Source organism: Ciconia boyciana, chromosome 8, assembly GCF_034638445.1.
Source record: "Ciconia boyciana chromosome 8, ASM3463844v1, whole genome shotgun sequence".
Classification (NCBI taxonomy): domain Eukaryota; kingdom Metazoa; phylum Chordata; class Aves; order Ciconiiformes; family Ciconiidae; genus Ciconia; species Ciconia boyciana.
In genome coordinates this window covers 10,108,382-10,135,632 of record NC_132941.1, presented here as the reverse complement: position 1 = coordinate 10,135,632, position 27,251 = coordinate 10,108,382, and the positions used below count along the sequence as shown (strand labels likewise).

Genomic DNA, 27,251 nt, shown 5'->3' with positions numbered 1-27,251 from the left:
CCAGGTCCAGATGGCTGCTGGCAGCTAATGGCTCTTCCCCCACAGACCCACACGTGTAACCATTTTCCCCACTATTCAGTAGTAAACAACCTGTTTACAGAATTTGGGCAACTTCCCCCCCAGAAAAAAAAAAAAAATTAAAAAGAAGAGGGGGATTAATTAGCAAATTGTTATTTCACAGTTCCTATCATGAGAGAGACCTGGCCGTCAGCAAGGAGCCTGGTTAGCAGGGAAGACATTCCGGGATTCGATTGCTCATGTGTTATGGTTAAATGAATAAATATATCCGCTCTCATTGTCAAATCTGGCACTTGTGGATTGATTCCTGAAGTAGCTACTTAGTCAGGTGAAGCGTCATGGGACCCATGGTTAGACCACAAAACACTTTTTTCCTCCCTATTTTAGCTGACTGAGAAATACGATTTCGTAATATGTTTTTTTAACCAAAGGTGTCCTGCAGACTTATAAAGATAGTGCAAGATCTTTAGGACTCTTTTCATGCCTTCAAAATAAGAGATGTACTATGGTGTTCTCCTTTTTTCACAAAATCTAATTTTTAGAGATTATTTTAGAAGTCTCTCTTTATGGGAATATGAAGAAATTGAAACTTCCCAAACTATCTCAGTGTTGGAGCTGCAGCAGTCACAAGAGGGCTCCTTTTCACGGCCTTTTGGGGTCCAGCGGATTTTAACAAATATTTACACCGCACCCACACCTGCAGCAATCTGAGCAGCAGGGACACCTCAAAGGAGCTAAGTCCGGGCAAGAAATCAGCCATTTTCTTAAACGGCAATGCAAATTGCTGCTCGGTGATACAGAAATAGACCTAACCTGGGTACTGCAGCCTGTAAATCCATTTTGACCTGAAATCAGTGAAAAGACCATGCAAGATGGATGGGCCTGAAGTTTAACTATGAGAAAGGGAAAGGAGATGCTGGGGCTGGTAAGAGAAAGACCTCAAAGGTTTGCTGCCCGTTCAGGGGCAATGCAGGGCTCACCCCAATGCTCTGTCGAAGTAGAAGAGCCGCTCGCCGGTCCCATTGAGAGCGCTGGCCCGGGAAGGAGAGGCGAGGTAGTGCTTTACGCTGTGCACTGTCCCTGTCCGTCGCTGGTAGATATCCGCCACCACCTGGAAAACGGCTTCCCTGGGATAGCAGAGGGCAACGTGCAGCCAGTCTCCTCTGTTGGCACAAAGGGGAGGCAGGGGGAAAGAGAGAAAATGCACTTAAGGGCTTGAGTACAGGAGAGATGGTCTGCAGCCAAGAGTACAGTCTTCAGGGGAAAACAAAGAAATGTCCTTTGAGGTTCTCTTCCTCCTTTAAAAAAACACAACAAATCCTCAAAGCCAAAGAAAATCAGATTTTTTTGCTTTGTCTGGAAACAACGGCTGCTTATTACGAAGGTCTGATCCAGGGACCCCGGCTGACCTCAGAGGACTTTGAGTCAGGTGCCAGGATGGCTTAAAACCACAGATTTTCTCTTCCTCGCCCCATAAGGCTGCAGTACAACCAGTCACATACCCACTCGCGTCTCCTGAGGCAGCCAGGGCTCGTTTTAGTTCATCCAGAGCTGCTGCGGGAGAGGGAACCGGCATCCAGCAGACATTTCACCGGGGGCACAGATTCAGGAATTAGAAAGTAATCTCTGACTTGAACCAGAGCCACGGTCTAAAGAGACCTGCTTCCTCCACTTTACAGCAAAGTTTATTATTACGGTTTCCATTAAAATCTCCCTCTCCCCTGCTCTTTCTTCAATGTCAGTTTAGAATAACTAAGGGTGAAGTTAGATCATCTTTTAACTCTTGTGTATCACAATTCCAGCATGCACACTTACAAAAAATTGCCCCCGTAGCTTTCCTTTATGCCGTGATTTGCATCGCCACCCTCATGGAGAGAAAAACTGGCTCCAAACTAGAAACCTTTGTTATAAGACTCAGAGCCAAAAGATGCAGCTACGGTGCACTTCCGATACTGATGGGAAGGATCCTCCGCAAAACCTGACACTCTTTCCCATCTACGGGATGCACTGGTACTGTACAAAGCAGAAAGCCACAAGAAGTTTACACTTGAAAAGAAAAACCGAATAGCAAGATAATTAGCTTAATTATTTTTTTTCTTTCCACCTTCTGAAGTGGCTCAGTGTACCACACCAAAGTGCCTGAACCAGTACCATGGTTAGCTTTCCTCATATCGCCAAAACCATCCAGGCTTTAAATGTATTCATTACCTGGTTTCCTGGTTAAAATGCAAGAATACACATTTGGCTTAGAAAAAGACAAATACCACCTTCATCGGCTGTCTTTCTGGGTCCTAAAAAGCTGAGGAAGCCAAAGTTTCTCCAAAGGCTGCCCTGAAATGACCTGCCACCCATCCCTGTCTGCAGAGCGATAAATGGGGGAAAACCGCTTCGATTTGGAGAAATCTGGAAATCTGCATGCCTAGACCTCTACTTTGCATTACACATGGAGAGCACAAAAGCAAAGCTATTTCACTCTTTTTCTGGTTTTCTCATTAAAACAAAACAAAACTATCTGCAGGATGGAAAAGGGGACAGGCTGTTCTAGAATAATAAATCAAAGCCGCACAAAGACCCATCAGCTTAAGCCAGATACTGCCCTCTAGATTTTAACCAGCTCCAGCTGTGTCATAACACAGGACAGCTAGAAAACGGATATATTTTCAGATTATTTGGCCTCCGACTAGAGGAAATGAAAGAAATGCACCAGAGCCATGTTTGTGGAATATTTTTAGGACGGAGTCCCAAGACATTTGGCTGTTTCATAAGGGTGATTTGCACTGCGTTAGCACATTTCATCCCCTGAAGACACCATCAATAAAAGGACTTGCCATTTCCCTCAGATGCTGGGAACTGGCTTTGGTGCCGTGCTACACTGGCTGCCACCTCCCTGGGGAACAAGAAAGGCACTAGAAAAGGCAATTGGAAGGTGAAAGAAAAAAAAAAGCTTGAAAAACCCACAGCTGCAACTGCCTTGAGTTGCTGGGGCATTTGGGAATATGAGTGCTAGAGCCTAGTGTGCACATGAGCAAGCTGAGTGAAACGCTGAAATAAATTATATCAAGATTGAAAGGATCAAATGAAAAGCACCTACTTTGGAGTTTGTGGAGGAAGAGATGGAAATAAGTGCATTCCCACAACAAAGGGCTTGGGAGGAGATGTGAGAAGGGAAGGCATTAGAAGTTATCCTTTATGTAAATACAGGAAAGAATAAGGTGGTTATTTTCTCTTTAATTTAGTGGTATTTTAACAGCTTCCTATTTAGTTCTTTGCTTCAGTTCTGTTTCTTCAGCTTGTACAAAATCCACTGTAAACCCTCCCAAATACCTGGCTGTGTGGCTGAACTGGGCACCATCTCCAGGAAAAGCAAAGCAAGAAACACCAGCGCTACTGCGGGACGGTCCACAGGACTGTGCCTTGCAGCTGGCCAGCGGATGGGTGTTAGATGCCTGTTCTCCAGCCACTGACAAAACTGAGGGAGAAATGCAACCTCAGGCAACAAGCAGTAATCAGGCATGGGGCATCTTGGACGTTGCATTCAAAGTAAAACAGATGTGCGTGTGCCTTCCTCAGCCACTGCACTGGCCAAGGACCTCCTGACTGGGTCTCAAGTGCAGGTAGCCTTCATCTTTTTCAGGGTGATCAATAAACTGTGAATATTTGCAGGCAGAATAAGAAAAATAAGTCCTTGTTCTGCCGCTCTCAGTACTGGCATATCAGCTGGGATCTTTGCAGATGCCCCGGAGGCTTGGAGACACAAGCAGCACTAGCAAGAAGAGAAAACACTGAATTCATAGTAGATCCCAAATTACAAATTCAGAGTAATTTCAGACGCCTGCCTGAATGCTGTGGGAACATCTGTAGCTTTAGATGCTCTTATGCTTAAAGACCAGCACAAACAAAGGGGAAAAAATAATTTAAAACACAAGGGTTGAAGTCAGACTATCGATACACAAAATGCTGTCCAATGTAGCAATACACAGGACTTTTTTTTTAAACTTTCATTCTTAGGAGTTTCTTGCAAGAGAAACAAATAAAAATATTCTCAGGTGGAAAGTCTGAATTTGGAATTAGCTGACAGTTTAAGTGACAGCCATATTAACATGTGTAGGAAACTAACTTGAGCTACTTAATATTTTCACCCCCAAACTAAGTAAGTGTGTTCATAACCTTTTCCAATGTTAAAGTTCAGTTCTTTTCAGAAGTAAGGAACATTAGTCTTTCTTTTTTTCATTCTTGTTCTTAATCAGGCCAACATTTTCCTATGTGTTTTTACAAAAAAAATTGGCATTTGAAGGAGAAAAGCTAAATATGCACTAGCAAAAAGTCAGTGTTTAGTAGGTCCTACCAGTATCAAACACCACTTGGAAAATTTTTGAGAGTCTGCCGACACCAGCATGTATAAAACCTGACACTTCTGCCTCTCTGTTACTGTCATTCAACAATCCCCACAGTGTGTTTCATGCATTTTGATGAATGTATTTAACCTGTTTATTTCCTTTTGGAAATGGCTGGGTGAAACAAACCCAAGAAGCCTTTCTTTTTTCACCAGGATATTGGCATTTGCAATTCTGGTTCCTTCAGGTGAAGCAAAAACATCAGGCAAAGTGTTAAAAAAGTATTCTTATGTTTTGGCAATGAGCAGGATTCCTGGGATAAGCAAAAGCAAAAAAGGATGAAGGAAAGGCAAAAAAAGCAGGCAAGAGGTTTCCTGTTCTTGGACATGTGGTAGATACAGATCTGCACGTACACACATACATACCTCATTTACAACCCTCAGAACAACCCCCCCAGCTCAACCCCAAACTCCCAAAGGCAAAGCCACTCAGAGAAACGTGATCAAGCAGGCAAAGGAGGGGAGACTTTTGTGAGTGGTGGGATGTGAAGTGAGTCATCTAACTTGGAGAAGAGATTTGGCCGGAGTAAACATAGAAAGAGTGCATGTCTGGGACTCTACTGCCTGGGAGAGGACAAATAACACTTGTTCAATATTGTGAACGTGCCCCTTGACTACCTCAGATGGAGTATCAGTCCTGGGCAAATGGGTATGATCTAGTGCTGGGGTTGCTGGTTATGCTGGACATCAATCCTGGCTGTATTTTAGCTAAGGGAACTTCTAAGCTGATGAATATTACTCTAGAAAACATCTCCACCATGTTTATTGACATGGTGTGTCACGTAGCTGATGACCATGGAAGTGCACAGTCCAAATCCTGATCTCACTGATGAAAATCTGGGGTAAGCTAATGAGGGAATGCTGTAGGGTACAACTAAAAATTACTTACTTTTTCCTTGGTCTCGAAAAAAACAAGAGACTTTCATCCAGTGAGTCAGTCTCCCCCAACTGTTATTACTCCTATTTAAAAACAACCCCTCTGACATTTTGATCAACATCTATGTGAGGTGAACTTTCAAAGGGAGTGAGACAACTGGGAATTTGAAACTTTCCTGTTCATAATATGGGAATTAAGCAGAAACCCCCACATGCTGCTTTGGTAAGTTTGTCTCTCACAGGCTGAATTTTGAACTTCAAAAGACAAAAAAAGCAAAGCCACCATTCAGCCTCCAACCCATCCCAAGAACAAACCACAGGAGGTCAATGCTCCTTGCTCTCAGTCAGGATACAGCTGTTTTTTTCTCTCCAAAAATGTCTCCCAACCTCACAACAATCTGCCCAGCACCGGGCTGAATCTCTTCTGGCACAAAACCTGCTTTCAGGACAAGCCACCTCCTCTCCAACCAGCATCACTGGTGGGGAAAATGGAGAAAGAAATACCCACACATCTCACAGGTGCTGAGAAGAATGGAGAAAGGGCTGCAAGGAACCTCGCCATGTCCTCACCACTTTCTCTCAGTTCAAGCTCTTTCCCTTGAACCCACGTTTCCCACTGGCTCCCTGCAGCAGTCACTTGCTCCTTCTCTGTTTCTAGATTTCTTTTTTAATTTTCTGCCTTCAACCCAAGTCCATTAAACACATCCAAATTCCCCGCGATGACAAATACGGCTACTGGGCGAACATCCAGCAATTTTTTTCAAGATCTTGTTATTAAGGATAGACTCTTCTGGAAGACCGCTTGCTGCGGGGATAGTAACAAGTTAGGTATGTGTTTAGCTAACTAGACTTGTGTGTATTGGGATTTAAATGTCTTTCCTAAATGTTGCCATTTAGGAAACTCCATTAAAAATTCAAAAGCATAGGCCATCTCTTAATATAAATTAAAATTTTTGGTTTTACCCATGTGCCTCCTTAGGCAATAAGAATGATTTTTCCTTTTGCAAAGCTCAACAAATTATAGAAGGGATCCTGCCCTGAGGTACACTTCTGCTGATACTCATGAAACCTGGGACTGACTCAGATAGCATTTGGCTCACAGACAATGGTATTCAAGTAAAAATAAGAACTTCCTGCATTTAAATACAGTACATAATCTTATCATCTTTTTTCCCACCCTACATGCTTTCATGGAGGAATTACATCCCAATTCAATTTTTATCTTTTTTAATGCGTTCCCAAGTACTCTGTCACTGACTATTGTGTATTTTGTATTTTCCTGCTGCTGTGCCTCAGATGCACATCAGGTCAGAAGAGGCTGGTGGCCCTGAGGAGCCCCAAGCCCCATTCCATGGGCCAGGAGAAGGGTGAAAGCAAGGAAAAACCTTCAGGTGTCATGTGCCAGGCTTCAAAGTGACAAGCAGCCTGGTTTGCCATGGCCATCTGGGGACTGTCTGATGCTCAGATTGCTCTAATTCATGCTGTAAAATGATCATCTCAGGAAGGACATCTCTCCTCAGAGTCACCTTGTTAATCCCAACCATTGCCACCAGGCCAGCTGCAAGCGCAAGCCACAGAGGACAGAGAGCAGCAAGGGTTGCAGGCGGGGAGGCAAAGAAGGGGCTTTAGGATCACTCGAACGTGGCAATGTCAGCACCCGCTTTGGCCCAGCTATACTAAAACAGTGCAATTTGCAACCTGGTGTTCTGGCAAATGTTTTAGCTTCTTTCCAATTTAAAAAAAATATCTTGTGGCTTTCATCCACTGGTTGACCTGTGGGTAATTTAAGGGATTTAAATAGACAGAAGGGAATTCAAATATATCTGCTAACTTCTGTGTTGTGTGGATGATTAACTCTGAATTACAGATGTTATCAGGAGGGGCAGGCTATGAAACCTAAGTAGCACTTTACTTATTATTATTGGAAATAGTCTGGTGTTACTTGTATTACATCCAGATCTGGGGGATCGAGGTCAGAACTCATGTATGTACAAGAACAAGAAAACAGTCACAGCCTTAAACTGTTAGCTCCACTTTGAAATACTAATTTTGCCTTCCTGTGCATTTATCAATCTGGGAAGCAAGAGGAAAAACTCATTTAGAACTAATCTGAAAAAGAAACAATTTAGGAATATAGAAAAGAAAAATATCCATAAACTGGGCAAGTCTGCAACAAGTACATTCTAGCCTTGTCTCATTATCTTTGCTTTCCTCCAGACCTTATCACCACTAAGGAATTTAATCGCAAAAAATGACAAGTAGCTGAAAGTATGAATCAGACTGGCATTGGATAAGAAACCATAGCAAAAACACCTACCTACGCAACCCTGACAAATACAAATATAACAAGCACCCCAGAGTCTCAGTGCAGACATGGACTGCGTAAGTTTGCTTGCACTGAAATCTCCACCTTTGGATGGGTTGCAGCATCCTTGAGGCTTCATATCACCCAGCGTCCAAAGGCTCCAGTATTTTTAATGAAGAATTTAGACACCAACTCATTTCAGGCTCTTGAATTTTCAGATAATTTAGATTATTCACTGCTGAATGTGATAAAAAGCCTTAGCACAGAACTCCAGCCTAGCAAATACAGGAGTCGAGCAGTGCACCTGTGCCCATCCCTGCACAAACACCACAGCAGGGGAAAGGCTGAACACATGCCCAGACACACACATAGACATCTGAACTTTTGCTTGCTGTTGACAAGAAATTTGGCCCCCCCCTGCTGTTTTTTTTTTCTAAAGGCTCTCATAAGGATCCAACTCCTGCAACAAGGCACCAAAGAACATCGATATTATGAGTCTCACCGTACCCCTCCAGGTGAAGCTAAGAGGGTGCCGATGAAGAAAGCCTGGGAAAGGCTGCCCTGCACTGTCCTTGGAGCCAGCATCTGCCAGGAGAGGTGCAGTACAAAGGAAAGCCCCTGCTTGCAGGACTGTGTCATTCTACCTACAAAAAACACCCTCTTTATACTATGAGCTGCTTACATTTCCCTGAATTCTCTCTGACGAACCACAGCAGAGAGCCCTAATAAGGGAAAACCCTTCCCACTGAGCCTTAACAGACCAAGTATAGAAATATTTGCCTGTGCTCATTAAAAACAAGGAATGTTTAATCTAATTGCCACTGCTTTTCAGGCTGCTTCAACAGCACAACTTATTACACTATACTTCAGATATGTGCTTTGAGGAGATTTAATTCTTATCTTTAGATGTGCTGATAACACAAAGAAGCCTGGCTGATTGACTGAACAGCACTGTGCCTTTGATAATAGTATTTGCCTTAGCTTCTTCTGCGATTAGCAAATTTGCACAGGCACAAAGCCTAGGTCATTAAATTGAAAGACTTCATTTCTGACTTTGCTTACTGTATGAAGTGCCAATCTTTGTACTGTTTTCCAGCACCTGAAAGGAGGCACTTACTTGCAACCAAATACTGTTTTCCATCCTTTCCTCCTGGCTTACCAGCCTCTCCCCGCTCTCGTAACATGCTTGATGCTCTCTGCGGGCCTCTGTGCTTCAGGGTAGTAATTTTGAGGAAAGCCCTTAACTCAGTCTTACAGATCATTCTCATACTTCTGTGAAGCAGAAAAAAACCCCAAGAAAACATACAAACAGCTCTGAGGGGGCAGACACCGCTCCTACAAAGAGATGAAGCCCATGGAGAAGGGGTCTGAGGTCTCCGTTCATGAAGGTTTTGCACACGCTTTATGCCCGATGAGAGCAATCCTCAGCAGATCTGTACTGGTTCTGGAGCACACTTCATTCCTGGTCATTAAAATTCCAGATGGCACTCTCCTTCTGTTCACTTGCCAAAACATTCAGAAGTTACTTGTCCTGCATTACCTCTTTCCAGAAGCATCAATACCCAACCGCCTTCTCATCCTCACAGGGAAACTCCCAGCTGTTAGACAGACAACCCTATCTATAGCTTAAAAAGGCATTTCTGCTGAGACAGCTATGTTTCCCAGCAGCCTGAAAACACAGTCTGCAGGTCTCTGCCATGGCTTTATATTTGCCCATCAGTCAGCTAGTGACACAGCTACCCTGATGAATGCAAACATGTACATCTCTCATTGGAAGGGAAGTTGGCGTGCATTAAACAGCTCATTTGCACCACATGGCCGCAGATGGCAGCATGTGGAGACACAGCAATTTTGTTTGGTTTAGCTACATATTTTGATGGAAGTGAAGAAACTGAAGAATTACTCTAAACACAGTTTGAATCAGTGCGAGGAAGACACAAGTACTGCAGCAACCCTTCAGGTGCCCACAATAGAAAGAAAAAGATCTGCTCGGTGACTGTGCTCTAACTGGTGTCCTCCTCCCCTGAGTAAATCCACCCGAGCGGTGCCTCTGAACTCACTGGACAAGATTTGCAGCTCGCAGAAAGCAGCACTGCCAATTTCAGCTGAGTCATGGGAATTCATCGCGACCAGCTCCTGCCCACCCCAGGAATCCAGATGTTCCAGTCTTTTAATAGATGTCTGAACTGGCATGACTTCTATTGGGTCTTTCTACAGTGCTTCAGAGGCAGGGAAAGTGTTAATCATGCAAGTATTCAACATCAGTGCTATGCCTGACCTCCACAGAAATCCAGATCCTGGTAGACATCTCCCTGCCAAATTCCTTATTTCCCCTCTGACCTTCTTTTAGCTAGCGTAGAGCAAATCACTCCAGAAGCATGAGGGCTGTCTAGCTGCAAAGGCAGCATCCCGGATATATCTATTCATCATTTTACAATGACAAGACTAAAAATAGTTTAATTGTTGACTCAGGTTATGTCTGAAATAATTAATCCTAGAATATTGCTATTAAAGTTCATCAAACATTTTTTGGTTTGCATCACATATTCTGCACAGATATTACTATGTTAAGAGCTCATTTTTTGGCAGATTATTCAGTATTTTGGATTAAAAAAGAACAAACAAAACATAAAGCCACTTAAGACAGGTCTTGCCTGATTTTCTAACTCTGATTAATCTGGGCTCCACAATCTGAGATTTCTTCCATTCCAGAAATAATTGGAATACAATGTTTAATAAAGGTCATACATGGAACTGCTTAGGCAGGCACTTGCTTTCCTTCAAACTCCTAAATCCTCTTTTTCACCTCAATTCCTTTACCCTTCCACAGGAATCTCATTTATCCATGTTTTTGCATGCAGTCTGGACATTTCACTACTGCCATTGCATCAGCCTTAAGTCTCGCATTAGTTAGCATCCAGCATACTTGAGGTGCACACAGAGCAGCCGCATGTTTCATTCCCAGTTATTTCTTAGCAAGATGCTCTAAATGGAATGAAGTAAAATTGTGGTTTTCTTTTGTTACAGCATATTTCTTCTTTATAGTTCTTCAAAACACATACCTTGCCAACTGTTTCTGGATCAGAAAAATCTACAAACCTTTGCCCTGTTCAAATAACTGGTTTCACACAAGACAAAGAGAACCACAACCACATTGTGGTTTTCCATAGTAAAATGTAGTTAAGTTGCTGCTTGAACAAGAGCTAAACTTCAAGCTGAATTTTACCAAAGACCCAGTGCTGCCTTCAAATTTGAATCTGTGCTTGAAGACCATGGACCAAAGCTTTGGCAAGTATTAATTGGCACAATTGATAGAGTAACCACCAGTTACCGAGCAGAAGACTTAGCTCTGCAATTGCAAGGAAATAGCTAATAATTTTAAGACAGATAATAATTGCAAAGCTCAGCTTGCCTTTGAGTGACTACTGGGTTTACCTCTTCCTTAAAGAGCACAAAGATATATTAATACAGAAAACAGTGATTTAATTCTAATAAATCCTCTGTGACAGGAGTGTCCAAACAATGATTTTCCAGCTACTCGGTCATAGTCCTACAGCTACTACATCTTTAAATCAAGAGGACCAGATATATGTCACTGGCTATAATGGGCATGTATAAAGAGGAAACATTGCCCTTGTTAGCTATGTTCCCATGGGGCTTCATAATGGGAACTAAGGACAGTATTTTTCCCCAAATTTCTTCAGCTCCAAAGTTCAGGGGAACCAAATAGAGCTCAAGCTTTTGCCAAAACTATCCTAAGCTAAAACCACAGCAGTGACACTCTGCTGGAGGAGCAGAGGATGGGTGTGGGGTTTGGTGGATAATACTGGATGAACTTGGGAACCCGCCAGATTTACCAGTGGTACATGCTGCTTCATGTCCTCGGTGCCTCTGAGTTCTTTCATGTCGACTATCTAAAACCTGCTGTGCAAATCTGAGCCTGTGTGTGGCTGGGTTGCGTGTAATCATGGAAGATTCCATTTGCGTACCTCTGTCCTTTTATTGTATTGTGTTTTTTTCAGTAACTGAGGAGTCACATAAACTGCAGAACCCAAGGTGATGGCCAGGTTTTTTTGTGGTGCTCATCTCTTGCAGCATCTCATCTGTGCAAACCATAGCAACGTCTGTCACAGCTAAGGTGACTGGATTGCAGGACTCTCTCCTAACAGTTGTACCAGTGCAAAGCACAAGTAATTTCACTAAAGTAAGAAGAACAGTACTAAAAACCATAAATGAAATTATGCAAAACGGAACAGACTGCATGGGAAAAAAGTAGTATCTAAGATGGATATACTCTGCTTTTATATAATGCTAGAAGAAAACATGGGAAATAAATACAGCACAGCCTACAATTTTGCTGTACTGAGTCCTAACATTTTAAAACTTTGTGTAAAAAGAAACAGCGATTGCAGTGCTGTTTGGATTACAGAAGATGCAAAGCTCTGTGCACATTCTGATGTATTTCTGCACTTTATATATATGGGAGATAAATTATGTGTGCAGCAACTAGTACAAACAAACGAACAAGAGCCAGAGCTCTTCTGGAGGGATTTCAGGGACAGCAGGCCAGGACTTACTTGGATTCTGTTTCAAAACTTTCTGGAAAGAGAAAGGTCTCTGCACATCAAAAAAGCTGGAATAAAGTGAAAGCAGAGGCATCTCTTTGCATCAGTAAGTACCAGCCATTAACACCTTGCTTCCACGCTCTCAGAAATTGCTGAGACTTTTGAAAGGTCACTTGTGAATAACCTGGGAAATTGTTAAAGCTCCAGACCTTTTGAAAACAGAACATTTTCTAACAACATAGGGCAGTACCTGTTGAAGTTGATTGGGTACAGGATAATATCCTCAGGTGCTCTGCCGTCCCACTGGATGATATAAGCCTGCTCGAGCATGATGACAGGCTGGTACTGCTGGTACGGTGCTCCTCTGTTCACGCCTTGCAACCGCAAGGGATGGGAATGGTATGCTGCTCTGGCAATGGATAAGGTCAGATTCTCGGGGCGTCTGGCCTGAATATAAAGCTGAGGGTGAAAGGAAAATGACAAACATAGCCATTAAACCAGCCAGGCTCAGCCATAACATGTGCATTTGATCATCGTTGCCTGTAAATGGTTTTTGCCAATGAAGAGCTCAGAACATTTGGAAAGTCACTGAAACATTTCCAGTTCAAATAAAAAGGTAAAACAGAAATAGCATCTGCAGCCATTTGTGGGGACACCATGAAGTGAGATATGAATTGTACAGCACCATAAAAATGTTCACTATTCAAAATCTTAAGGGAGAAGGATAATCAAGGAAATATCGCAAAGTAACTCTTTTTTATGAATTCAAATAGCTGCACTTTAAAAACAGGCTTATTCCATTGAAAATACAGAAAGCTCTTAAGTTATTTCAACAGGCTTTGGATTAGGTCCAGTTATCTAATGGAATCCACATCTTTGCTCTCGAGCAGCAGACTAGGCTGAAATTTTGGGGGCTAAAACTCGATGGCCTGACTATATGACATTATAGACTAACTACCATGTTCCACAGGCTTCAACAGAGGGCTCTTCTGTGCAGGGACCAACAGGTGCCCTTGGCCTGTAGTTCAACTCTACAAACCAATTACAAAACTACACTCGGGTTGTATGCTTTTTCTGTCCTGCCATCACTTAAATGGAGGCCAATTCATGTGGCAAACACTAGTTTTAAGGCTGACTGCATGATGTTCACCTGCTTCCCCCGTGTGAAATTCCAGTGCAAAAGGAGGGTGCAAAGCTAGTCATACAAATCTGTCTTGACGTGCGGGCTTGTAGCAGACACCTTGTCATATTCCCTGAAGGGTTTCAAATGCACCAAGGACAGGTGAGGACACCTATAATCCTGCTTCCTTCACTCTCCTACAGTGTAGAATAGTGGTCCTTGCATCAAGAACTTAAAACATCCAACACAAAAATCCACGTTAGCTCAGAAGCGTCTAAGCTTCTACATGAGTATCCATCCAGCAAAATTATTTTTAAACTCAATTTCTGTCTTTGAGGTAGATCAAAATGGAGGTAGTAGTCTGTTAACAGATTTTAATACTGCAGGCAAGGATATAAGCACAGCCAAGGCTAGCAGAGAGGGTGAGACTCTATCTATCAGGATAGTCACCTCCTAATGCAGGGCTATGAGACCTGGGCCCCTCACATCTCCGTATCTGCTTCTCTTCCTCTAGTTTACACAGATTGAAAGCTCTGCAAAAACAGACTATATCTCACAGGTTTATATATGGGCTTATTTTAGGTGAGGTTTCTAGCCAGTTCAATTCCCAGTTCCAGTTTCATGCCCAGAAGGATTCCACACTTGCACCTGCTCCTGGTGTTGAGTTGGAGCTACTCAGGACCTCCAAAAGACAGGCCATCTCAGCCTACCCCTCACCTCACCCCTGAGTTCAGCAGCCTCATGCTGAATGCTCAAGTTAAAAATTTGGGTCTCACATCAAAAAAATTAATCCAAAAGTGGTTGTAAATGTTTCTTGGATATTCTATTCCTCCTTTCACACCATTGCACTTTAATGATGAGAGCCTATCCTGAGCAGTATCTGCAGACCCTTGGAGATTAAAGTGGATCCCAGAACTGCATTAAACACAACCTTTTCTTGATGGCTGGAACTATTGATCAAGTAATTCACCTCAAACAATCTCTGAGCAGCAGCCCTTTTGCTCATTCTTGATGGATCAAGGAAGAATAAATTATTTTTACAGTCTGATAAAAGACCTTTTTTATCTATGAAACCAAGGAGGAAAACCTATTTTCCCTTCACATTCAAACCATGATTGGAAAGTCAGTAACATGCAATGCAATAAACCACATTTCAATGTCATTTGTCCCCACCCGGATGGGGAAATGCTGAGGTCAGAGCAGGTGATCAGTAAGGTCCCTTTGGACCCGAAATCCCATCAATGTATTAATTGTTCTCAATTAAAACAGCTTTTTCTGATAAAGAACAGTTGGAATGAACTCTGGTACTGCAAAATAACAGCCTATTTGTGTCTTTCTGGATAAGAGGCAAGAGTTTCTGTCTTATTACCGCAAATTTTGACATTATTTCCTTCTAATACGTGTCTCCAGCAAGCAGAGAATATTAAGGTGGTAGCTGCTGTGCACTTACTACAAAATTAAATGCACAAATGATAAAATAAGCCAAGAAAGGAAGGAAATGCATTCAATGAGCCCCAAAAGTTCCTAAATTACAGACTACCAAGAACAAAAGATTCCTATATACTTTAAGGTATCTGTGTAAAAAGAAAAAAGAGAGAGAGAGAGTGCTGTGCATGGCATAGGCTGCTCACTATAACTATTGTTAATGAGTTCAAGAGTGCTGGAAGAGTTTGCAGTACGCTTCAATAAGATGATGAGGAAAGCCTATCAGAGATTTGTAGGTAACTTTTTCCCCCAGGTGCCTAGGGACCATGTCTGACATTGAGGATAATGGTGACAGGTGTTTTGAGAATGAAATAGTAATTACTAGAACAAGGAAAAATGCCCCTTCTGTGTTGATAGAAATATTTGTAAACTGAATTTGTCTCCTGCAATGACCAACACTGGCCACTGAGTGAATGCCTTCCAGAACTGCAAGCCACCAAGGATGTGATTTTCAGTCCCACAGAAATACAGCAGTATATCTGGTGGATCTTGCAAAATGGTTATCACTAAAGGAGGTCACAGTAGGTAAATGCCCTGATCGAGCAATCTAGATCCTACACAAAGAGACTCTTTTGCCCAGGTGGAGCATCACGAAGTCAACAGGACTCTTACTGGGAGCAGGGACTAGCTGAGATGTTCCCTGCAGCAACTGGGCTCAGCTCTGGAGCAACAGTCCTAGTAGGCTGGTCCTTCCTGAACACACCAAGCTGCACAGAAAGCAGCACCCCACATTTTCCCATTAATCCCTTTCTCTGGGCCTCCCCCCTTATTTGAGGGAACAAGGGACAAGAGGGGAATCCAATCCCTGTCCATGAAATCCCTGACCTCCCTTCTGTGATGCTGACTCATGTCAGTCCTAGTACTTGTTTTTTGTTACCCCTTCAGGATTGCAATCAAGACCAACAGACTAGTTTAGAAAAATCCCAAAATAGTCATCACCAAAAGGCTGCTTTTAATTCTCAATGAGATGAATGAAGTAAAAAGAACCCTTTGAACTCCACCAGCCCCAGGTAGGTGACACACCAGCCACTGTCCCAGCATAGTGCTCTTGGGATGTCACAACATGGCCTCTTTCTTCCTCAGCCTTTACTCTGTGACACCTTTACTCACTTGAACTGAACTTGGAAAAATTTATCACTTTTGTTCGTTGTATCTACCTTTGGAGGGGCAAAATGCTTATGAATAGGAGTGAAAAGGAGAGTAATGAGAATTTTTTTTCTAGAATGAAAAATCCATCTTCCTTAGCAACAACTCCATAATTTTTGGTTAGATCTACCGAAATATTTAAGAGAAGAAAGTGGGTCATAAAGATACTTTAAAATATGAGAAGTGGTGACAGCTTAATGTAGTAGGAGAAGAAGAGCTAGTTAAAACATTATAAAATGTGAGCCTTCTACTTGCCTGGATGGTTTAATGAACATAGTTGTCATTTTAGCTGCTTAACACTTCATGCTGAAAAGATGTGTCAGATTTCCCTGTGCTTACATGGCAATTTTCCCAAGTAGATTGTGAAACTGAGAAGATAAGTTCTTTTACAATTCATAGGGGATCTGCTATTCAACTGGATAGCGAGTATGAAGATAAGCAACATGCAAAGTATTGGAACAGAAAATCTTGGTTTCTCAGAAAAGGTTTGCTTGCTTTCTAGTTTCTTTAACATCACTTTTGTCCTACTGTGCTGTCAGCTGTCAAGCTGGGGCAAAATGAGAAGTTCAAAGCACCCTTTCTCCTCTGCTGGTTGTTTGACTGTTCAAAAAAGGTTAATTTCCCAGGGCAAAACATTTTCTCTATGACGTTTCCAAGTGAAGACCTTAAAATTCTTTCAGAAATAAAAATGTCTCTTTCTTTCTATAAGACATGCTAGGACCAATTTTGGCCCTAAAAATGACAGCAGCTTCCCTGACATCAGCAAAACTACTTTGATTTTCCATTGGTGCACATCAGAGATCAAAATTGGACCTCTTTGTCCAAACATGGACACCATTAGCTGAAAAATATCTTGCAGGCTTTTCCTTCTTCCCAGTCCGTGAGGTGCTGACAATCCTCAAGCATCGCAGATACCCTGGGATTGTACGGTTTTGCCTGTGCTTAGAAAAGCGCCGTTTGCAACCTGCTGCATCTCTTGCTAGCTTTGCATTTAGAAGCATCAGTACGAAAACCAGCTACACAGGCACTGAATACAGAAGCAGATACCAGCTGAAGGTATATAACTTGGAGATGCAGGATCAGTGCAATTGCAAATATTCACTGCAAGACAGAGTTACAGAAGAATTTCTACTTCAGCAGCCTGCAGTAAGGTAGTGACTAAGTGAACTGGTGAAAAATCAACAGCGTTGCCTAAAGCATTTTATAATAGCAAGGCATCAATTTTTCGGTAATTCAAAACTGACACTAATTTAGCTATGTAGCAGTCTCTTATGACTGTCTAACACCTTTCTAAGCTTATAAAAGAAAATAGCACATCCTGCCAAAAACTCTGCTTATTTTAATAAAGACTAATACCAAAAAAGAGAATTTTCGCAGCCTCTCCTGATGAGTTGCTGTGAAGTCTGTGAGGAAGCAGTAAGTGCACAGCTTCAACTGCCCAGTGGGAGCCAAGGCACTTGTCTTACAATTTATATAAAAATCAGAAATGGTTTAGGAATCTCATTTACATTTTAACAAGTAATGCAGGTGTTGAGGAGTCTCCAATTCAGTGCCTTTGGAAATCTCACCCACCTACACAGAGAGAACTATGGGATGAGCCTCTCCCTACATTTTTCTTTTATTACTGGCCTTTGCAACAGCTGAAAGTCAGGTTGACAGGACACCGCAGACCTCAGCGCCTTGCTGACGGAGTCTGAGTGACTCACAGAGATTGCTAGAAGATGTGGTGCTGCCAACTCTTGTGATTTCCTTGTGAGTCTCCCTGTACTTGTTGTTCTTCCTCAAAGCCTCGCTTTATTTACATTACAACATGAGAGTTTCAGCTGTCATTAAAAAGCAAAGGGGGTTGGTCTTGTTTGGACAACTAACTCCTACAGGCTCCAGAATCGAAAGAGGAGGACAAAAAGACCTGATAGTTCTTGCTTGTGTAAATTTCTGATTTTAAGCTGGTCCCAGAACCCTTTTTTGGTAGTGAAAGGCAACGTTGGAGCCAAAGCACGAGGCATTTCTTAGTGTTCCCTGCTGAAGGACGGTCTTGGACACCATGTGGGGAAGGCGGCATGATGCTTCTTGGAGACAGTGAGGAGGAAGGACCATGAACCAACTGTAGGAAGGTAGGAATGTCAACCTGAGTTGCCAGATTAAAACGCCCTCAGGAAAGTCTATCCCCAGGATTTTGTGGAGCTAGAAACACTACCAGAGGAATAGGTTTTCCCCAGGCATTTCCTTTCCTGGGCAAATTACATCCAGGAGAAGATGAGCATGAAAAGTGAATGAAAGAAACCAAGCAGAAAGGAACTAACTGAACTCTAGGCACTTTGCTCAGAAAGGATTTGGCTGCAATGTTAGCTGAAGGACTTGGATCTCATTTTTCCATGCCAAGTAGCCCATCCCTAGGCTGACTATCTTGGGCCCAGTTCAGCAGTAATGTAAAAGTCACTATTTCCTTGAACTGAAAGGACAGTTTCACCTGCTTGCACTAGGGAAGAATAAAAGTTCTTGTCTACCAGAGCTACATGAAAAGGAAAAGAAAAACAGATTTTGTAATAGAGTTGCTAAGATCAAAGCAAACCATCTTTCTCCATAATTGGATTCACTCTTTTAGGCTTTTGATCTAAAATATGACACTCAGAATTTAGCACACAAACAAATCATCAGTTTGTCAAGGTGCTGAGAACCAGGGTTAAGCTGAAATACTCCAACGTATATACCCTCCAAATTAAATAAAACCCTACTGCATGGGACCAATTTCTTCTACCCTGCACACATATATATTTCCCTACCCAAACCCCATAAAGTGAAGCATTTCATATGAGCTTTACTCATCCTGCTGGATGCTGATTAGTTGAAAAATGCTGGTAAGTAACGGATCCCAGAGAAGCAAATGTTTATGCTTGCCTAAACCTAGCCAAGGAAATTTTCTATGGTGGAAAAACTGCCTCACCACATAGAGTGCCATAACTGGGAGGGTATTAATAGAAATAAAAATATAAATGCCTACTTGTTTACAGTTCTGAATTTAACTGTTAGCTTGCCAGAGCAGAGAATATCCTTTCTCTAGAGACAGAGCAAAACGTAAGTGCCAAGCACAAAACCCTAATTCAATGGGAGTGTTTCACAGGAGCCCAATCCTGTTTCTGCTTAGTCAATAGCAAACCAGGGGGCGTAAGTCCAGTGTCCAGACACTTAAATAGCAACTCCTGCTCTCTGCTGTGCAACTAAAGCAAATGCATATAAATTTTTTTAGCTTAAGGAGACCTGCATAATCTGGATTTGACCTTGCACATATTATGTAGGCATAGAGGTCTCAAAGATAATTGCATTCCTAAAAGTTTCATGCGTCAAGTTCCTGGAGAAAGGGGAGCAGAGTGCTGTGTCTGACTATCCAAAGTGCAAGCTCACACACTACTACACATCAGAGAAGCCATGGAGAAGGCACCTTCAGAAATCTCCCAATGTGGAAAATCCATGAGGCTAGGTTTGAAACCCATCCTGAGGTGCAACTGTAGGAAATCAGGCTCTGCTAATCCCCATGCTCACAAAAACTACATGTTACAAACGGAAACCTGACAGCCTGCTCCTCTCGAGGCAATTTTAATGCTGCCTGGTTTTCAGTGACGTCAGGCAGTTTCACCCTATGCCACACCTGCTGTTGTCTGGGCAATGTCTACTGACTCCCAATGAGACAAGAGTTCGCAGCACGCTCCCAAGTGCACAGAAGACTCTTAATAAATAAATAACACCTGCTGTACCTCATGAATTCTGATCTTATTTTAAGATCACTTCATACTCCATTCTTGCCTTTCATATCCAGCAGTGCACCCCACTGCAGTCTTTATTTGACAGTGCAGGGCTGTTCTCAGGGGTCAGGAGAACATAATGGTCCTTCCAAAAGCCACATCTTGTGTGAGGGCTCCCAGTACCCACTCTCCAACCTCAAACCACGTGGTGCTGTTTGCGCCCACAACACAGTCTTAATATTTGGCTTGTTCAACACAAGGAGAGAGGAGACCTGGCAAAATGTCCAAGTAACTGGAGTTTTAAAACAGGCCTGGATACCTTTTTCGAAATACATTAATATCCTTTAGAAGTGGAGGGGCAAGGGAAGCCATCTGCGATCTCTTACAGGTGACTGTGAAAGCTGTGGTGAGTCATGTATTTACAGTATGCTCTATCCACACACAAAGGTCTTGTCGAAATTCGAGCAACATACAATGAACCACAATCTGATTTTGAGGTCACATTTTCCCTCCATTTACCAATCTCCTCTTTCTTTCTTTCTTTCCCTGCTGAATGGTTACCTCGGATTTGTAGCCCTTTCTACCAAGGTGTTGACATCTCAGCTAAGGTCTCTAACTCAAGGGTGCCGAAGAAAACTGCTGCAAAGGTTTAAGACCTTAAACTGACCTAAGACTGTCCATCCCTCGGCCAGCGATTTCTGGATGGGAGATAAGAAATAAGTGTAAGTTTGTGTCTCAACCATGCATTTCACCATCCTGAACACAGTGGGATGTATCAGAGGAGTAACATCTTCCATTACTGAAACTTGATTCACCAGACTTATCCACCAGAGCCCCATGATAGAGTGGACAAAAACCTGGAAGCAAGAACTAGAAAACACCAAACTTTCCCCCAACTCAATTTCAACTTGCAGCTTCTTGTGGGCAATAGGAAGAGACAGGGCTCCTTACAGCCATGGGTTGCAGGCAGCGGCACAACAGGAGCTTTACTGAGCCCTTGGAATTAGGCAGATAACACTGAGAGGAGTAAAATTATACCCAATGTATTATTCACCTCTTATCTTAGGGAGTGTTGAGTAGCTTTCACTCCGTCACCCCTCAGCAGAGTATCTGAGGACACCCACCCAACACGCCCAGCAGCATTGCCTGCAGCCACTACCCATTACCTGTGCAAATTTCCCGGTACACATCATGCCGTTCCAGCGCGGGACAGTGAGACACCCGGGATGACGCAGCAAGTAGTTGTCCGCTCTGCCTATGAAAGTGTCCGGATACCCTGTCACCGAGCCGTCCAGATCATGGAAGATAGACATTTTGTCACCGTCATTATCGTTGTTTCCAAACCACTGGCCTGATCTGCCAAAAAACACTTTTAGTCCAACCTAGCAGGAGAAAATAAGAAGCAAAATTACAGGTTAGCTTTAAGTAAGGGCTTGGGTTTGCAGTGTTTTAACAGGCAAAACAGTGATACAGCTAGAACTAGAAAGCTCTATTGTATGAGTAAGAGTCTTGTTTTGCTTCTTCTATTTAGAAAAATTTCTGACTATATTGGTTTTCCCCCTCATTTCTTAATCCCAGGAGATAGTTTCACAAAAATTAGATTTTGGTTCTTTGAAATGCACCCGCACAACAATGTATTCCTTGAAATCACACAGCAATAAATTATGCGGTGGCAAAAGGAAGAGGATGGCTCAAAGGGTAGGTAAGTACTGGAAGATTATGAAATTTACTGAGGAATGTCACAGCTGTGATCAAAGAAACAAAAATTACTAGATATCTGGTGAATTTTCTCATATACTTTCAATGGCTGTTCTAAGCAGTTCTGTGAGTGCCATTTTTTTCTAATTGTTCCCCTAAAACCTTATAAAACTCATAAAAGTGACAGCAATTGTCAGAATTGGCTCTTGTGCACATTCTAACATATCCCCTGAACAATTTTTTTTAGGCAAGAGAAATAACAGGAAACAGCATTACCCTTATTATGCATAACTCTGTTTTCAAGATTTTTTCAGTAGCTAAGTAAAAGAGTCTGTCCTGATATGAAAATCCAGCAAAACAAGGAAACTGCAGATGTTCAGCAAAAAGGTGTGGAATATTTTAATGTCTACAGAGAAAATTATTACAGTGTGCAATGATTAAGTTCTGACATAATCAAGAAAATAATTACTCTAGGTCAAGCACTCTGAATGAATCCTGCAGCAATGTGTATAAAAGCAGATGGCGCAAATAGCCACTGGATCACGCCGACCCAAAGGACTGCAATTTGTTCCATTTAGCCCAACTAATTTTAATTGGACTGTGCACATGAGTAAGAATTAGGGTCAGCAGGATTAGGCTGCAAGTTTACTAAGGGCTTTAAAGGCTTTATTTTAACAATAATAAACAGAACAGCTTAGGAGAATAGGAGGGTCATTGTGATTCTGAGTTAGATGGAAAGTCCCATTGGCTTAAAAAGAATGACCATTGCAGCGACAACTGTTTGCAGAATAAGTGTCTTTACTCCTTTAAAATTAAATTAGAGCCTAGAACCATTTTTCTGCCACCTTCTTGTCTAAGTATGAGTCTCATAAACAAACACCTGATGCAGTCTCATTTAAAGGAAGCTCAAACACATGGAAATTTAATGTGTATTTTTGAGTGTTTTAAAACCTTTTCGTACTGTACCACAGGAAATTTTTGCCCAAAGAGCTACTCCAAAAGTTGTTTTTTTTTTCCTTTCTTTTGAATTTATAAAATAGGGGATTTTTAATAAATGTAAACACTGTGCTGCAGCTCAAAGCTCCATTATAAATATTTTGTGACAGTGCACTTCTGGAGTTGAATATGAAAATGGGCACTTCACTGGGGAGGAGAACAGTCAGCTCTACTTCAAAACAAACTAAGGAACAGCCAGTACAGCTTACATTTGATTAACACTCCCAGTGTTTCCATCCAGCAGCAGACAGTTTTGGTGCTAATGCTAATCTCTAACGTTCTCCTTGAAAAAGTCTGAAAGTCAGAAACAAAATGGAAATGTTAATGAGCAGTGTCACTTCTTTTATAAGTCTCAAGGTTACCTTGCTTTTGTACACTGAGGGATAGGGGTGCACTGAGTTTGCAGTTACAGCTATGGCAACATATATTTTTTTCTAAGTGAACACACATGAACAGAGAAAAGACTCAGTTTGTCAGGTATGTCCATGTGGAGCTGGGAATGAGCTAGAAGAGGGTGCAGAAACAGGTCATGTCTAGCTACCACACTACTACTCAGACACCTAGTTTTCATTAGGTGTGGACTACCTGGGAGTGATACGATATAAAGGTTCTTAGAATTACCTGTCTGAAGCCTGACAGGGAGATCTGACAGATGATGGTTATGTGAGTACGTAATCTCTTAGGAATATGCTAACTCAACATGTCCAAAGGCAGCACACCTAACACAGCTGCAGACAAGTCCTGAAGACTGCAGTGGAAAACACTTTCTATATTAAAAATTAATAACGTACTGGAAAACATCATAATAACTTGCAAATTTTTCTAAAATTTAAGTATTGGCACAAGCTGCCAAAAAAAGCCGTATCACTGTATCACAAGATCAGTGTGAATCTTCCTCTATTTTACCACCCAAGGACTCTGCCCTCGTTAGCATGGCTTTTACTCTGCTGGAGTGATACAAGCCCTCACCCTGCAAGTTCCCTTTGGTCAGGAGTCTCTTTAGGGTTTGTTTCAGGTTTTTTTCTGCCCTCTTTTTCAGGGGTAACAGATGTGCACTTTAACTCAATGTCTGCTTTTCTTTTTCCAGTCATGAACTGTTTGCAAACTTCTGCTTTGACGCAGAAACCCAGCACTAAGACAACACATGCTAAACATAGTAAAGGCAACATTAGGAAGCGCCCGTCTCTTAGCTAGGTAGGACTGCAATCCCATGGGAGTTGCTAGACCACAGCCAGGAGCCAGTGCTGGCCCCTCTGAGCTCTTCTGGGGACCATAAACCCACCCAACACAGACCACTGTGATTTCTTTGGCTCAGTTAATTTCAGAAATGCCATAGTGTTGGCACAGCTAGGAGTAGAATCGGCTTGAATCCACCCTAAGCTCCTGGCTGCAGGGAAAAAAAAAACCAGAGGGACTATTAGCAGTGGATGTGAACTGGGACAGTTTGTGAATCTTCTGCACCTGCTGGAGGTGGCCTTGTTCATGGGAGCCCAAAAGGTCACGTACAAGCTCTTTCTCCTCACCTCAGTCTACAGGAACTGTGCAGAAAAAGGACAGAGGGATGAATGGGTTGCTATTTTATGACTAAAAAGAGGTATGTCAAGTCTTCTTAAGAAATGATGCACCAGTGTCCTGTTTGGGCATGGCTCTGTTCTGGGCTGGGGCCATCTCCTTTGAGCTCTCCAAGTCCTACTTGACTGATAGTAACCAGATCTCCAGGAGACAACAACCATCAGTCATGCCCTCATCTGAGTGAAGACCAACTACTGCTTCCACTACTTTGAAATAACTTTTAAAAAGCACTCTTTTTAAAACAAACAAATACACAAGCCTAGCAATAATTTTGCTATTGATAAATGCACAGATATCTTAATATGTGAGATTTAGGTTTGTCAACGGAAAGGCAACTAGAATACTTTTTGTGGAGTGTAATGTTTAGGTCTTCTGTTCTACTTGACTGTTATTTTTATGCTGGCATTAAATAAGACCTGACTGGCTTTATTATTTTGTTGTCTAACCAATCTGCTGATTAGTCTGATTAATTATACAATTATTCCTTCAGCATGACTAATAGTTTTGTCATCACTGTACAACTTGCAGAAATGTTTAATTTCTTCTTAAAAAACAACTGTAAAATGATTGTCCTTTAGGGAATTAGTACTTAGCTACCCTTTAAAAAGTAATAAAATGAAGCCTGGAGATGGAAAATTAATTAAAACAGTCTACAGGCTCTATCTTAACTAGTTAAAGACATATTGTCCCATGTAGCAATTAGCAACAAAACAATAAACTAACCGTGGTCTTTCAAGTCTGAAATCAGATTTAGCATGTCTGGGTTCAATCCATATAAAACACAATCAAAGTGAAAAGTGCTGGGTTGCAGTGGTTACAAACATAAATATTTTTTGAGTTGGCAAAATACCAACTTCAGAAATGGATATTTCTTGGAAATGTACATATAATAAGTAATTATTTGGATAATGTCATTAGGTTTTTTGTAATAGGCTGACACTGTGCTATTTTAATTTGCTTTGCAGAAGTATTTAGAGAGTCTTCTGACCATTTCTACCTCAAGAACCTCAGATCTTAAAGGCGTTGCAGTACTAAACTGCCTCTTGGACAAAAAATGCTGGGATAATTAACAGGCTCATTGGCCTCAAATGGTGCAACTGCAGTGAAGAGCTGCATTTTCAGCCATTCAAGAGGTAATCATCCCCTTTGCTAATGTGCACAGATGTCATCTGTCTGAAACCATTCTGTTGGACAGAGTCCTACATCCATTACTGGAGGAAAATTTCCACTCTCTTCCAGTCCACCAATCAAACTTTTTCATCATACATTTTTCTCTAAGCTCCCCTCCCCAGTTCCAGGTTGATTTTCTCATTCATGTTCCTCATGATCATCTTATAACCACTTCCCCAAGGGAGGACATTAAGAAGGTACGGCAAATTAGCCTTATTCTTGTTCCAAAGCTCCCTAAAGCATCTGAGGTAACTAAGATCTCTTTACTGAAATGCACAGGAACTGTGTTTTCTTTAGAGGAGGAGCAGTCAAGTGACTGCAATCAACATCATCCTTTTGTGAAATACCTTCCTGTTGCTGGTCTAAAGTTTACCAGAGAGGGGACAGACAAACTAAGTGCTTTCCAGAGGGAGTGATATTGGTCAATCCCAGAGCAATGGAAATTTTCCTCAAGATAAAGCCAAACCTCAAGCCAAAGTTACTACAGTTCATGGACATCCTAACAAGCATGGACCTTGTTTGAAAAAAGCTAAGGAAAGGCTATGATCCCTGGGAGCGAGCCAGGTGGAATCTATCATTTCCCAAGCCAAGCGTGCAGGGCCACGATCCCTGCAGGAATCCAGGACAAGGACAGGAATTGCTCAGCATCCTATGGCTCCTGCCAAGGCAGAGATACAGAGCCCCATTCTGCTGTCACTGCTCAAGGGAAGTCCCTGTTGTGCTCAACAGGAATTTCACTGCTGACCCCAGAAACGGGGCCATGGCTTTGCTTCTAAGTGCATTTGCTTATTTCTGTGTAAGAATTGTATTGCAGCTTACTGCCTCCTGAAATCTCATTTGAGTTTCCCTCAACCTCTAAGGTCAGGTCCTCACCAGGTCCTCAGCATATATAAGCTGGTAATGCGGCACCAGCTAAGAGTGATGTTCTGCATTTTCTGGTTACAAGGTGAAATCTTCCTCTAATGCAGATTTTTAAGGTATGTCTGCCCAGGCATAAGTTATCTTATATTCTACTGGCTTATAAATAACCTTCAATAAAAAAAAACCCCACAAACGTGTTGCAAAATGAATTGATGGTATGCACCAATGTAACATGCACCACTGCCTGGAAATTCCTGCTCTAGGATAAGTCTCTCATCACTTCTAGAAACTTCAAAAACTTGCACATCTAACAGCATGCATTCCTGCTTTTCTTACTCACACTTTTCTCCATCAGGATCTGCGACACATTATTCTGGGGGCTTATCTGCCAGGAGTTTTTCATGAAGAACCCGATGGCACTTGAGTATCTGTCAACAGTTGGGGTGAACTTCTTGAAAGTGCATTTTGCCATCCTGACAGGCCCATCATAAATCTGGAATCCACGAATAGGGAACGTCCTGTGAGATTTAAAAACAAACACAATCCTGTGTTAAAAGCTTGGGCAAACTCTGAGTCTTCTCCTGAAGGCACAGAAAGATATTAACAAGTAGCTAAACCACCTTTCCTTTCCCAAAACTGGGATCTGGATGCTCATCACACAGTTAATGAAAGATGAAACTCTGCTGAACATCCTTTACAGGATAAGGCTCAAAGACCAAAAGCAAGTGACTCATACAGCTTGCCTAAGTCTTGTAAGCTGGGGTAAAGCAGTTTAAAACTCTTGTCCTCAGCCACCCAGGGGTGTATCACCATGAGGAAGACCCAAAGGGCTGTGTGGCAGCATTGCCATCAGGTTCCCTGTTCCAAGTTAGACAGGTTTCTCAGGAAAACACCAGCATGATTGAAAAAATTATATCAGTCAGACTGCCTGGAGGCAACAGTGTCTCCTCGGAAGCAAGTACCAAGTGGTGCAGCACAGTTTCTCCTCTCCATACAAGCCATTTCACACAAGATCCCTAGGACCTAGTCCACTGCATTTTGTACAGAAAAGCAATTTCTGCAGCATCAGTCCATGGACATGTTGTCAAGACATCAGTGCTGAAGGAGACACCACTGGAGTCACAGGTAAGGACCTGCCCCTTCCATGGTTTGTTTTGAGAAGGCACCAAGTTTTGCTTGGCCCTGGTTGTGTTTGATTAAAGAGTGTCCTGTATCAGCTTTGCAGATGGTGATGAAGCTGGCTAGTAGTGGCATGGAAGGGTAGGTCAATGCCTACCGAGTCCAGAAAGAGTTGTTCAGACATGAA

General features: G+C 42.2%; 2 protein-coding genes across 8 annotated transcripts in view; both read right to left on the bottom strand.

Moving 5' to 3' along the window:
- Positions 1-27,251, bottom strand: part of LOC140655753 (cell surface hyaluronidase CEMIP2-like) — a 58,391-nt gene that overhangs the window by 8,346 nt on the left and 22,794 nt on the right. For all 6 annotated transcript variants that reach the window (XR_012043840.1, XM_072870604.1, XM_072870599.1 and 3 more), the window contains 4 exons: positions 26,286-26,463; positions 20,815-21,030; positions 12,408-12,616; positions 999-1,181 (listed from right to left, as the gene is read on the bottom strand). Coding sequence is in view for 5 of the 6 variants with exons in the window: in XM_072870604.1 (XP_072726705.1) it covers positions 999-1,181; positions 12,408-12,616; positions 20,815-21,030; positions 26,286-26,463 (786 nt within the window). In the remaining variant the exon portion in view is untranslated. The remainder of the gene's footprint in view (positions 1-998; positions 1,182-12,407; positions 12,617-20,814; positions 21,031-26,285; positions 26,464-27,251) is intronic.
- CEMIP (cell migration inducing hyaluronidase 1) overlaps positions 1-27,251 on the bottom strand; it is a 118,549-nt gene that overhangs the window by 72,865 nt on the left and 18,433 nt on the right. The gene's annotated exons all lie outside the window — the stretch shown is intronic.